At 43.8% G+C, this 14,362-nt stretch overlaps 1 protein-coding gene and 1 long non-coding RNA gene across 5 annotated transcripts in view; one reads left to right on the top strand and one right to left on the bottom strand.

The window, feature by feature from the left end:
• The window catches only part of HOMER2 (homer scaffold protein 2), a 53,483-nt gene extending 52,793 nt beyond the window's left edge, over positions 1–690 (top strand). For all 4 annotated transcript variants that reach the window (XM_041418601.1, XM_041418600.1, XM_041418602.1 and 1 more), the window contains one exon: positions 407–690. In XM_041418601.1, coding sequence (XP_041274535.1) covers positions 407–595 — 189 coding nt within the window. In that variant the 3' untranslated portion in view covers positions 596–690. The remainder of the gene's footprint in view (positions 1–406) is intronic.
• A 65-nt stretch (positions 691–755) lies between these two features.
• On the bottom strand, positions 756–7,278 carry LOC121343430. Its single transcript, XR_005953705.1, has 2 exons — positions 4,253–7,278; positions 756–4,216 (listed from the first exon to the last, which is right to left on the bottom strand). It is a non-coding gene; the product is annotated as an uncharacterized LOC121343430 (long non-coding RNA).
• Positions 7,279–14,362: the final 7,084 nt, after the last annotated feature.

Raw genomic sequence — 14,362 nt, 5'->3', positions numbered from 1 at the left:
AATAAAGCAACTTTATTCCTCAGACAGTATTTCCTAAGTTTGTTTTCCAAGGTTAAACCACCGTAGATAATTCTGTATGTAATTGATGGCACAGTGTCTAATTCTGCAACTGTAGCAATGACACAAATGTATGCACAGTTCACGATTTAAATCCAGCTGAATTTGAAGATGTCAACCAAATGACAAAGTCTGATGCAAAGCATCTTTTCCAGTTAATCTGTGTCCTTTCCTGCGTGGGTTTTTAATCTGACACACTCATGTCAGTTGCTCTCAGAGGTGCTTGTGTTAATCAGTTTACAGAAGTTGGAGCAAACTCTTACAGCCCAGCTGCCATTTGTTGCTTTAATTTATGAAATACTGCTCATCCTTCTCTGTGATTCATCTTATTGTCTCTTTTGTCTTTAAGGCTGCTGAGAAAAAGAACAAAGATCTTGAAGAGAAAGTCAGAACGCTAAGGACAGAAGTTGAAGAGAACAAACATAGGCAGACCAACCTTAAAACTGAATTAAAGAATTTTTTAGATGTACTAGACGGGAAGATAGATGAATTACATGATTTTCGACAAGGACTGTCTAAACTTGGGGTTGACAATTAGATGGCAATAGATCTTTTTTGTAATCTAGGGTCTGGATGTTTGATGTTTTGTTGATCCCAAACGTGTGTTTTACAAAATATAACTAGAATGTTCCACTTGTTTGCATTGGTTTTGTACATAGAGGCTGAAAATTTGCTGTGGGGTTTTTTTGGTGGGTTTCTTTTTTTTTTTTTTTTTGTTTGTTTGTTTGTTTATTTACCAAACCAATCATGCTGCTCACTGAATTCTGTTGCGATTAGAAACCTTCTGTATTGCTGCTCTGGCTTTGTGGAGTTGGGAACAGTTAGAGGGTTCTGTCTCAGGAATCTGGAACTAGATCTACCTTAAAATGAATATGCAGTTAGTTGTTGCAGGGAAATTTATATCTTTCTTAAGGGCTGTTGCAACCATAGAAACAGAAAAGAAGTAATTTTCTTGTCGGACTATCAGCACTCTTAGCAGAATTGACTTTATTCCGTGGTGGAGCAGAGAGATTAGCTGGAACCCCTGCAGTTTGTAAAATGTGCCTGTGATGAGCTGCAGTCAGGAGAATCACTTCTCACAGATACCAGTACCTTTAGGGACCATGTCAATCAGGCCAAATTCAGCCAAAAAAATGCAGTGGATTTCAGATAGCCTCTGATAGAGGTTTCATGTGCTTGCCTGGACCCATACAGCACAAAGTCAACAATGCAGAAATGAGTTTCAGCTCGTGAAGTCATGTGGCTCACCAGTCAGTGACAACAGCTTCTCTTGCTTAGTAGCATCACCTCTCTCTGGCCTTTAGTTTTGAACCCATGTAGTTCCATCATTATGTGCGTCTCTGAAAAATGCCCACCTGAGTCTGGGGACCAGATACTTGTTTTTAAAAGTGGTATGTTGCTGGTTTGTACAGGACTCATGCCCCTCTGCGTGCAGCTTGATTGTTGTTGATCTGCAGCAGTGGGGAAGGAGACATGGATCTGAGAAGCATCATAAGGTTACTGGAAGGTGTTGCTCAGAAGCAAATTTCTGCCCAAGAGACTGACAGGGCAGAAATTTGAGAAATTAAGATGCATGAGAAATTAAAATCCTTTCCTAGGATTTCTGCTTTCTCTGGCAGTAGGATAGGAATTGGTCACCAAGTTAGGTTGTACCAAAAAACCCCCTTCAACCCAAGAGGCAGAAATGTTCTTTTATTCTTGAACTGATTATTCAGCAGCTCTAAGCTTGTGTTGAGAATGCAAGGTCATACCCTGGCCTTCAGTGAGAAGGAAGTTCAGTTCATCACAGACAGGGATGTAAAAAGGGTGAGAGAGGAGAATCCAGCCCAAACCTGGCTCTTTCCCCCAGGACTTCCTTCAGCTTCTTTGTCTTCTTTCCCCATAACCTGTTTTGAGGGTGTTTAATTAATTAATTAATTAATTCAGGAAAGTGCCTCTGTGTACATGACATTGTAATTTGCTTGATTCAGACGGCAGTTTGGCTAAGCACTGTTTTAGTGCTTGCCAGCAGGGACTGATATAAAATGGCCATGCTTTTCTTGGAATTTCAGGGCTTTTTCCTTTTTTTTGCACATCTTGATTATTAAAGTGACCTTTAAAAGAAAGGTGGGTTGCAGATGAAACATGCATTGAATACTTTTTTGCAGATGAATGTATAATCCCCAAGGTGGAGATAGGATCTGCAATTGTCCCTTGAATTTTCATTTCATCTGTTACTGTTACATTATCTTCATTGCCTGTTTTTTAGAATGGACTTTGAGTATTTTTGCTTTTACTCCTTTGAAACAATGGATGTAATTGGATGTAAAGCTAGAACATTTCATAACCATTATGACCATTGACGTCTCTTTTTAAAAAAAAAAATTATTTAGGCTGTTGATATTTAAAAATAAAAATAAAAATCAGGTACATAGCATGTAGGCGTGTGAAAATTAGACTTTGCCAGCATGGAAGATTCAACAGTTGTATAATGTGGGGTTAGATCAGACTTCTCAAAATTGAAAATGACGTCAGCAAGTGTGTGGTCGTGCACAAGTAGTCTCCATTTTTAGTCTTTTTATTTGATAGAAAGTCAGATATACACCATAATTTAGAAGGCAGCTCATCCTGCTTCTCCTCTCCTCCCATGCTGTTTTTTGGTCCCTGCATCAGCTGGGAGCCACAGGATAACACAACTAAGAGCTGCAAGCAATACTGGCAGTCAAGGCCCTGCTCCTCCCAGTGCTTCATTGCTTTTACACCAAGGACTCTGCCCTATCTTCCTTTTACTGCTGAGTGATCTTAGGGCTTCTCTCTTTGTTTTAACATAAATTCTTTTTAATATGATGCTGGGTAAAAGGATGCAAAAGACTCTGTGAAAAAATTAGATTATTTGGTTTAATCCAGATCTTTGTTTTCCACTTTAGTCAGGTCTATCTCAGATCCAGTTCATTAGGAATGTATTAAGCCACTCTTAAATTGCAAGAGAAGTGTTTCCATGGGATTGCATCAATTAAACAGATGGAGTTTGATGGCGGCACATTAAGCCAGTGCATAGCTGTGGCACAGGCAGTTGTTTCTGGGTGCTTAGTGCCCACCAGAGGAGCAATGGAGTGTCCTTAAAGAAATCCCTGCCCTGTCTCTTCTGTCTTGCCCCAGATGTATATATCTGTATGTACCTGCTATTGCTCTGATGTTGAGTTCTTAGGGATGCCTGTACACGGCTTTATGCTGTGGGAAATTCTGTCCTTCAAGCCTCCAAGGGCTTGATATAATTGCCTTCTTTCTTTTCCTTCCCAACAGCAGTAAGTTGAGAGCTTCTATGTATAATCACTTAAACTCTCCAAAACACCATCTCTTTTAAGCTTTCCATCTCTTGTACTGGATTTTTCCTCTTCAAGAGAAAAAACAGAGTGGCAGTGCATGCTCTCAGGAGAGTTTGGGCACCAACTGCAGCTGCCCTCTCTGGCCTGTCCCTGTCCCTGTCCCCACCCCAGGGGACTGATGGTGTCACACACTGCCTATTCCTTGGTGCTGTCTGGTGGCCCAGCACTAACCCATGTGCCAAGCTGAGAGCCTCACACTGCTCCTCTGAGACTCATCCCAGCACTGAAATGCCTCTTCTGTCCTGATGGGAGCACCAGGACAGGACAGCCAGCCTTCCCCCACCAAAATGCACACACCATCCTGTGGATGCACTGACTTCTTTTGTGCACAGCTGAAGTTTCACCTGTCCCTGTGGGCACCCTGAGTTCAGCTGGCAGACACCTTCTTAGGGATGGCCCTAAATACTGCCAGGGCCAAGAAATACTCATCCCTGTCCAAGAGAGGATCTGCAGAGCTTGGTTTTACTTGTTACACGGTGCTGGGCTAATCCTGGTCTCCCTGTGCCTGTCAGCAATGCCTTGGCCAGTGCTCCACTTCCACTCAGCCTGAGCACATTTACAGGGGCCTGTACCTCACCTTGGGTGACCCTGAGTTCCCTTTCTGGACACAGGTTCCTCCCTCTGAGTGGTTTTTGTGGCAGGATCTCTCCTACCTCACTTACATGGTCTTTCCTTAACAAAGGACATGTGCTTGGCACTTCCCAGGTGGGTTTCTGTCAGCTGCACCCCCGTGGGTCCTGCCACACTCCCATCCTGCCTTCCTGGCAGCTTCAGCAAGAAAAATCTGTGCTGGCCTCCTGTGACACCAGGACAGAGTGTGACTTGCTGACCTTTGGGTGAAACGCTTCTTTGAGGTGGTGTTAGAGCTGCTGAATAATGCTAGGGTTTGAGGGGTTTTGACAAAATGAGAAATAAACAGGTATACCTCGTATTACATAAAAGCAAAAGTGACATAAAAAATTGATGGAGTTATTTTCAAGGGGAAAGAATATTCCATTAGATATGTCACATTTTGGAAAAATACCTTAGTCTCATATTAGGAATAAATTATTTCAAAATGAAAAAATGGAAATTTTTTGCACAGCTCAGAATAAAGAAGGTTAAACTTTTTGGGTTTTTATTACTTGGCTGAATCTTTCTTTGCCAATTCTGACTCAACTTCACAAGTAGTTCTGTTTGGCCTAGAAGTGCATTTTCAGCAAATGCAGTACTTTGCAGTGTTCTGTCTACATCTAATTGGTGTCTCCTTTAGTGAGTGAGCTCACTGGAAGAAAATTGTCTTTTCTTTAAGAAGTTCAACACCACCTGTCATTTTCTGTATCCAAGCATTCAAAAGATGTACTTTCTTAAAACAGTTTTACACTGGGTTGATCTGTGGCCAGAAAACAAATTATTATTATTTGGACAATGTATTTTTTTCTGGACAAACATCTGATTCGGTTTTTATGTGAGTGATTTAGGGAGAACAATTTTTTATAGCTGCTCATTGAATTAAGGTGAGCAGGAAGGGTTTCTGCTGTCCTGCCTGCTGTTGCCACTGCCATTGTCTTACAAGGGTACCAGCCAAAGCACTTGTGGTGCTCAGGCACAGGCTCAGCTGCCCTGTCCAGCGATTGCTCCGTGGTTTGTTGGGCACAGGGAACACTGGCAACAGAGCACAGATTGTCCAGAGACTTCTGCTCTCTTCTCTATGCTGTTATTTTTTTCCCCAAGTGTTCATTTCTTTTCCTTATTAATTTTTTGCCACCTTTGGCTGCGTCATAAGTGACAGAAGGAAAATTCCCTGCTACTGTCACCAACTTGCTGTGGTGGGAGTTTCTCAGCTCTTCCTTAGGCTCTTCCAAAGAGTTATCTTGGCATCAAAGCATCGATGGTTTGTAAGGAATGTAGTGCTGTCTTCCTGAGCCTGTGGATTTACAAAGATAAAACCCTTGTCAGGGTGAAATGCCTCACTCAGCTCAACTTAGCCCAGTGCTAAATCTGAAGAGAAGAGGTGTAAGGGGAGGCTGCAGCAGCAGCATTTTTTTTTTTTTTCTATTTTTTCAGCAGAGATTTCAGTGAAAGATGTGCTCTGCCCATGAGCTCTCGATGGCCACACCGATCCACCAGCCCCACAACCTTTGTCCGGGCAGTCAGTTCCGGGCTTGTCATGCCTGTAAATATCAGAATTCCTCAGCATATCACACAGGGGTGGTGTCGGTGCAAGGACAATGTCCACACACAGAGCTGGGAGAGCACTGCAGCCATGGCTCTGCCTATGGGCAGCCACTTCCAGTGAAAAGTAGGAGAAGCTGTTCCTGTGCACAGGGCCTCAGCAGCAGCAGGGGCCTTGCAGAAGGGCAGGGCCTGCTCCCGGGGGCCTGAGGGGCGGCAAGGAGCCCCAGGCTGGGCCTGCAGGGTTGTGGGCGCAATTTAGCAATGGGAAGACAGAAAGCTACCCTAAGGTCACTTTTCTTTCCATGGATGGTGTTCAGCGAGCACCTGTGTGTCAGGAAAAGCAATCCACAGCCACAAGGTGAATCCAGGCGCACCTGAGGCAGGGAGCCCCGGCTGGCCCACACAGCCTGGCCAGGGATGGATGCTGTGCCATGCCCCGGGAGCTGGGCAGGGCTTTAGGCTTTTAGGCTTCACTGACGTGAAGTTTGCATGTCTTAAATACCATGCTCTGCAGTAAATGATAAGTGAAATAGAGTCAGGAGTTGAATGATAAATGTGATGAAGGTGCTTCCCAAAGGAGGCCTCTCCTGCAGGCTGTGGGCAGAGCTGGTCCTGGCCAGGAGGGCTTTGCTTGCATCCCTGGGGGATGTTGGATGTCCGGCCTTTGATTTTCTACTGTGTTTTATACTAGCTCTTATTCTTTTTTTTTTTTTTCTTTTTTTTCTTTTTTTTTTTTTTTTTTTTTTTTTTTTTTTTTTTTTTTTTTTAAGCAAGTAGCCTGAACATACAATCTTCAGATGAAGGTGCCTATACTTCCAAAAATTTTATATGCACATTTTGAAAGTTAGTTAATTTAGTTACCTAATAGTAATGGTACATACAAGGAAGGCACTTGAGAAAAATCTGTCTGCTATTGTATTTTTGTTTGGGTTGGGTTTGTTTGTTTTTTTAACACTGGTCAGCAATAATTATTTTAGCCATATACTAGCTAAAAAGACTGATAAGATTAGTGAACTAAGCTTCTAAGTTTGCAGGATTTTGATTAACCTGGGTACATGATGAGGAAGCTATGCTCAGTTAAAGAGTATTTTGCAGCATTTAGATGTTTTCATTTAATTGCCTAATAGTGATCATGAACATAATATTCTATAAGTCTCATCATGAATGACAAACAAAGCACATCGTTTTTAACATGAATATATCCCTTGTAGTTGAAAGTTCTGAGAGTGTACTAGTGTGGTCTGCTATACCAAAATATTTAGATTATTATGAGGTTTTAGTACTAAAGATAAACATACACCCTGTTTTTACTGTTTCAAGTAAAGTTTAGTGAATGACAATTTGTTGATATACAACTGTGGGAAAACACTGCAGTGCTCTAAATGTATATTTTTATTTGGGTTTATTATATTTAGTATATGTTTCAATGAAAACTGAAGTGTTTGCTACAGTTGGATCATTGTAAAAACATCTCTTACCTCATTTTGTCTGCTGTAATAAAGTACTATCCTCTCTTTCTTTTTTTCAAATTGACCATAGACAGTCAATGTTAATATTTAGACTCCTAGTAGCAGTAAATGCTGGGTTTTATATCTATAAAATGAAAACTTGATTTTTTTCTTTATGAACTTATTATATAACTTTGTGATTTTTATCTGATTTTATTGTAACATAAAGTTGTTTTATGTAAAAATATATAGTTTAAGTAAAATCTTTTGTCTCACTGTCTTCATTGATTTCAGAAAATGAATATCTTTGAGGCTGCGAGTTGGAACTCAATGGAATGCTGTCCTTTGATCAGAAGAATGTGATTTTGGTCTATATGTATGGTATCAAGACTTGGAAACTTCAAGTCTTTTTCAAGTGGTGGAGCTTTAAAATGTTTGTCTTGCTTCACTTTGTTCCTTTAGCCCAGTCAGAGGGGGTGCAGGATCAGTGGTACTTACATGACTGGAAAAATAGAATTTATAAATATTTGGAGATGAAATTTTGGATTTATTGAGTGCTGAGAGAAGCCTATTGTCAGGAGGCAGCTTTTTGTTGCCCTTTTTGGGTTATGCTCAGGACTGAAAACCCTCCTGTGATTGCTGTAACTGATGCAACTGCCCCTGGTGGAGCTGAAGCTGGTGTTGTCTCTGGAGGAATCACCTAGGGCTCAGGATGACCCCCCTGTGCTGAAAGGAGGGATGTTTTGGCATCTCCTCATCAGCACAGAGCAGTTATGGGAGCCCTGGGGTGAGGCTGCTCTCCAAGGCTGCTCCAGGGGCACACAGCAGCACATCCCTGGAAGGGAACAGCCCTGGGGTCAGCACAGACACTGCGTCGTGCTGCTGCTGAACACTGCTGTGCTCATCACACAGCAGCAGGGTTTCTGTCTCTGCACCAGCCCAGGCTTCCCCAAAGGAAATAAGAGGGTGTGAGGACTGTAAAGTGGCTGTGGCTCGTTGTGCCTTTGTTACTCTGGGCTACAAGGCTGCAAATGTCAGCTTTGGGGTGAGCGAGAAACTCATCTGCCCCTGACCTTTACTTCAGAGCTTTTCTACCAGGAGCCATCAATGGTTCTGACGAGCAGTACAGCAAATTCTTGCAGTCTCTGAATAACCAGGGACTACAAACCAGCAGCTACAAAACCAGCTGATTGTGCATCACAGTAAAATGCAAGTAACAGTCTCTAATTCTTAGCAAAAAACACCTCCATTTATCTATTTGGATTTGCATAATTATGAGTGTTAGTACAACAGAGGTATCTGTGAGTACATCCCATCACCTACAATTATCAGAAGCAAGCCTCATTCTGCTCCTAGCAAGCTGGTGGTCCCACAGTGGACATTCCCACTCATCCATGTGGGCACTGGGCTGTGCACAGGGCAGTGCCTCTGCTGGGCACAGAGGCACCTGTTTGGTACAGCCACACCTGGCACTTCTGTATCCTGTCTGCCTCATTAAGCCCAGGGTACATTTTTAGCATCAGAAAGTCTCTGGATTGTGTGAAGGGCTGCCCCTTGCCGTCTGTTCATAGTGCAAGTGACATGGGGTTACAAAAGAAACAGCCTGGTCTGGGATCTGTGGTGAGTGATGCTTCCAGCAGGAATATCTGCTGCTGCTGTCTGTGAACCTTTAATTTTCATATTTTACTGGATTCGTGTCAGAAGACTCGGGAGCCTCCTCAATGGACTGCTAATGTCCTTCCACAGTCAGACATTAAAAAGTGTTTTACCTGACTGTGGGCTGCTGAGCTGTGATGTGTCACCTCGGGATGTCTGATGGAAACATGAGGTGAACTTTAAATCAAATGTTTGACTCTAAATGAATGAACTACCCTTTAATATGTACTCCTTTGGACACTTTGAATTCCAAGTTTTTCATTGGAAAAGATAGGCCATAATTTCCTTCCTTTTGGAGGAAAAGCCCCAGCATGGCCCCATGGGGGAGGCCTGTGTAAAGGTAGTACAGGATGAGATCCCTGAGCAGGAGCAGGCTTGCTCTCTCCATAACATGTGTAGATGGTGACTAGGTTGAACTTACATAAAATTCCACATTATTCAGTCCCACACACTTTTAATTTCCCGTGCTTTTCATCTAAAGGCATGTCTGCACCAACAAGAGAAGAAAGGAAGATATGTTAATTATATATTATTAGCTGTCTCCCCACTTCCTAGAAGACTTGAGCATTTTTTCAAATTCACTGCATACATTTTCTTTTATTTCTTTTTTACTCCTGAAAAGTAGCCAAAATCTTGTATAAAATTTTAATTATTTACAACATTAAATATCCTTTACATAATCAGCATTGCCAACCAGAGCAGAAGAGCAGCATCAGTGAGACTAATACATAATGGTTTGTTCTCCTGAGAACAACTGAAATGTTAATGTTAGATACAAAAATGTGTCAGTAGCAGCTGAAAAAGCAAAGACAGGTGATGACAGGAGCTCGGCCTGACCTGCAGTGGTGGTGCAGCCCTGCTTCAGCCACTGAACCTACTGGAGCAAAGTCCAACCATCCTTCAAAACCAGGAAAAAAATGCCCTGCCAGGTGCACTGCCAGGTTTGATTTCAGCGAGCAAGGCTAAAAATGGCCATCCAAAGGCTCATGAGGCAGCTCTGCGAGGCTGTGCAGACCCTGCCACACAGCTTTCCACTTTGTCATTAACAGTGTCAGGGCAGCACTGCCATGGAGCTGTTCAGGCTGGGGAGATCTGAGACCTGGTGAATTTTAAAAGCATAGCTAACCTTTGCAAGGCAAACATTCCGATCCTCTTGCAATAATGCATTGCCAGGAACATGTAACAGATCACTGCAGCCGAGTGGTGCTTAACTCTGACCTCTGCCTCTGGATTTTTCAAAGATTGTGCTATGAAATTGCCTTTGGGTCTCAAAACTTTTCCTGAACATTGAACATATTTCAAAAACTTCAGAAATATTAGATCTTCTCGGAAGCACTGTCTGCAATGAAATGATCTCTAGACAGAAAACTGCATGTTGAAAATCAGAGATTTTTGTGAGTCAACATGAGGCCCAGCTTCTGCTTTTGAGGCAGTATTCCAGTTGTACTGGCACAGCAGGAAGATACATCTTACTGAATAAATCATGCTCTAGCAGGGCTTTGGAGACCTACTATTCTCCACCAAAAAATGGATCTCTTCATAAATTCCTGCCCTCCTATGTAGCAGTGATTGTACCCAGGACCCCAGAGCTAAATCCCATGCAGCTTTCCAGGATCATACTTCCATGTCCATGTCTGGATGCTAGTCAGAGTGAGGGCTTAAAACCCCTGAACAACATTTCTTGACAATGGTTTGCATTTAATTAATCAAGTTTATGAGCAGCTACATCTGTTGGCACATGGAGCACGTTGAATTGAGTATTTTTGTTTTCCTTCTGTGTCCTCTCCATTCATTAGTACTGGCAGTCTATGAAAAAGAAATCTGTGGCTGCTGTAATCAAGAGAGATTGAGCTCTTGCTTTTCTCCTGACTTTTCATCATTGAATATGATTTGTGGCATATGCCCTGGATTGTGCTTAATGTATGCTGGCTGGAGGGAATTCAGACATTTGGGGAATTATAAATAATAGCAGCACTGGCACAGCACTTTTTGCATTATCATGTCACACTGAAACGTATCAGCTTTCAAAGCTATTTACATTTAGTCTTTTGCCACTTATTTTGTTGCTGCTATTAGCCGTGGCTTTAATTTATCTCTGGATGCAGGTTTGTACTGTTCATTAGCCTGAAGATGAATGCTGCAAAACAGGATGCTGGAGCTTCTGAAGAACAGAGACCTTTCCAATCCTGCTCATCTATAGCAGTGTTGGGTGCATTTATAAAGATAATCCCTGGCTCTGAAACCTGAGAAATTGCAGTGATTCACTAATGACTCCCTGGTGCTGTGGAGGTCCCACGGTCACTAGCACAGTCATTTCAGTGGGTGGGGAATGGCTTCAGGACAGGGCTGAGAGATAGAGGAATGATGTTTCAAAACCAGAAGGGAAAGAGCAGCCCTTTTCTCTGCAGCAGATACTTGCACACAGGCAAAGAGCTCCTTTGGGCAGAGCAGACACAGCTGGCTCCTCTCCCCGTGTGCCTGCACACCCCAGCACACCCCGGCACACTTCTCAGGACTTTTATTCCAGCCGAGTGGGCTCGGGAAGAGGGGATGGCACCGGGAGGAGGGGATGGCACAGGGAGGAAAGTATGCCACGGGGAGGAGGGGATGGCACCGGGAGGAAAGTATGGCACAGGGAGGAAGGGATGGCACAGGGAGGAGAGGATGGCACAGAGCTCTCCCCGTAGGCCGGGACGCGTAGGCACTGGATCCTATTTCACTGTCACCTCTGCTTGCAGGAAGAGCCTGTGGGAAGGGCAGTGACTCACTTGCTGATGAATAAGTGATTCTAGCGTGTCTCCAGGAGCGGGACAGACTCATTTCCTCACCCCCGGTGTCTGCCGTGCCCACTGCCATGGAGCCCAGACACGGATAGCACACTGCTGGAGCTGGGGCTGGCAGCCTTTCCACTCCTTCTGGGTGAGAAGAGGATGGGAATCAGGGGTGGAGCAGAGGCTCAGAGAAACTCCTTGGCAAGGCTCTGCAAGGACACCCGTAGGATGATGTTTAGACTATTGCCTTGGGACAGAAGGGAGCTGCAAATCTCTTTGTGACACTGAGGGTGATAAACTGATGCTCAAGTGGGAGGAACCCCAGTTTCCAGGAGGACATGGAGGTTCTCTTCCAGGCTGCAGCCTGGCCAGCCTTTCCCCAGACTGCTCACTTTGGGTGCTGGCAGGGCAGCACTGGATGCTGCTGTGGGTCAGGGCTGCTTGTGGCCCCTTCCAGCCAGGCGGTCCTTGCTCAGGGCTGGCCACAAGCCACAGCCACGGAACGTGATCACCTGCAGGCAGCTGCCCTGGGACGATGCTGTCCCCTCCATCCTGGCACTTCAATGGGGATTTAGGGCAGGAGGGGGATTTAGGGCAGGAGGGGGATTTTTCTAGTGGAAAATGAACAAACATAGTTTTGCTAAATATGTTTTCTAAGCAGTTTGTGGCTCACTCTCACTGCAAGAGCAAAGGTTTGCTAAAGATGGCTTGTTTTACAAAGCATTTTCACAAGTAGCTGAGCTGTTAATGTCACTGTTACCTGAGCAGATTTAATTGTGTTGCTTCTTGCTCTCAGCTTAGTGTGACATGCTGAGAATGAAAATCACATAAAAAAAAAAAAAAAAAAAAAGCCATGTTCTGGAGCAGCTTTGAGTGTTTCCTCCAGGGATACATTCACATATTGTTCTGAGGAGTTTTTGCTGCCAAGGTTTGCTGTGGCATTTATTAAAAAATGCTTTCAATACCATTCACCTTTTATCACCACCTTGGGTTTAGTTGAAACGATGTGTCCCTCTCTGCTACCAATATCACGTTATTATTGCGTGTAGTATGCAGATGTGCTCTCAGAAGCAAATACAGCTTTTGGAATTAAATCCATGCGTTTTGAGTGAGGGCAGGCATAGCCTTAAGTCCCATTTTCTCCAAAGGCCGCACACTCTTATCTTCCAACCACTTTGCAGAGGAAGACTGAAAAGAGAAGCATTTTGCAGCTTTTTGTTAGTTGTAATCAATGTCTTCATATTCAGCCTCTTTGTCCTTCTTTCCCCTGGTGTACATGTGCATCTTTTTATTTTAAGGGATAAAAGAAGGAAGTGATTGAAGGATGGATCATGGGTGCTGCCCTGAAAACCTTCACCACTTCAAGTTCTTCTACTCAGACCTGTTCCATAGTCTCCACAGTCCCACAGGTCCACGATGTGACACACTTGCTCAAGCCCCTGTAAGTCTGCGTCACTTCAAAGTGTTCACACTCAAATTTGATTTCCTTGATTCAGTGACATTTTGCAGGAAAAAAAAAAAAAGGCAGTATTCAGCTTATGGGCCAGCCCTGTGCACTGAGCTAGGGGGTTTGCTATGGAGAAGCTTCATAAATTCCAAAAAGCAGCATGTGGACAGAAATGGTGACAAACCCAAGGCTGCACTGACACCACCTGCTACGGCCACGGTGCCCAGCACTGCTGCCACAACGCTTCTCTTGCTGTGATCAAAGCAATGGTGTTTCAAAGAGAAGTTCTTTTAGTCAGACTAAGTAGCTTTTTGAATACATTAGCTTTAAACCTCTGTAAAAATACTGGCAGCTGCTGTCTGGACTGCCCTCATCATAGTTAGATCACAAGCCACAGTGATACTGATTTACAGAAATTGATCTCTTTACCTCATGACCAGGATTTCCAGCAGATTTGTGCATTATTAATTCTTTAAGGCAAGACAACTGTATTTTTTCAGTTTAAAAAAATCAATTTCTGCAGATGGACAATTAGGGCAGACTATTCCCACCAAGGGATTCACTTACTAGCCCAGAGTGAGGTAGTTTGAGAAAGGTATTTAATGTTAAAAAGGTGTCCCAGCATTTTTGCAGGTTAATACTGGTCTTGGTTATCACAGATCCAACCCATCAGTCCAGTTTCTCCTCTTCTGTCCATCAGCCCTTGCACTTTACTGACAGTGCATGGCACCAGCAGCTGCACCAAACACAGAGGTGAGAAGGCATCTGCTGAAGCCTGAGTTCAAATCCAGATTAAGGCCTCTCCTTTTGGCACTTCCAGGTGGTTGAGTGCCCCACCAATCTGTGGCACTGGGGTTATTTCTTATCCACCCTCCCCTCCACAGCCCTCTGTGGTCATGGTCACAGACAGACAGAAGAAAAATCTGAGGGCTTAGGAAGGTTTTTTTGAGTGTTCTTACATTTGGGCATCTCTCAGAAAACAGGCTGTGGCTTCCCCTGCAGAGCAAAGAGAGCCTCAAGGCAGCAGGACACGGAGCTCACTGGGCTCAGCTGGGCATGGGCTGCAATCCTCTCCCTGCCACAGCAGTCAGCAATACCAGCAGCACCTGGGCTGTTCATCTGACCCGCTTGGAAAGATTCCCAGTGCAAGAAACCACCTTTCCAGGCAACCTGTCCCTGCACCTCTCTGCTCTTATTGTTTGTTAGAAAGGTTTTCCTACCATTACCCTGAATCATTTCAGCTGTAATTTAAGCCCCTTATCTCCCTGTGAACACGCAGAACAAATTACTTCCCTCCTCTTTGCAGCTGCTTCTTATGTATTTGAAAACTGCTCTCACACCTTCTTCGCTTCAGGCTAATGCCAGTGCTTCTGGTGTTTACCTTGGCTGTGCTTCTGACATCCAGGAGAATTGGTGATGCAGCAGCTACTCTGTTGAGTAGGATCCATTAAATCTTGGTAG

This window comes from Onychostruthus taczanowskii, unplaced genomic scaffold (assembly GCF_017590055.1).
Source record: "Onychostruthus taczanowskii isolate IOZ18803 unplaced genomic scaffold, ASM1759005v1 scaffold6, whole genome shotgun sequence".
Taxonomy (NCBI): domain Eukaryota; kingdom Metazoa; phylum Chordata; class Aves; order Passeriformes; family Passeridae; genus Onychostruthus; species Onychostruthus taczanowskii.
The sequence above is the reverse complement of the archived record's forward strand: the minus strand, read 5'-3'. Positions and strand labels throughout refer to the sequence as shown.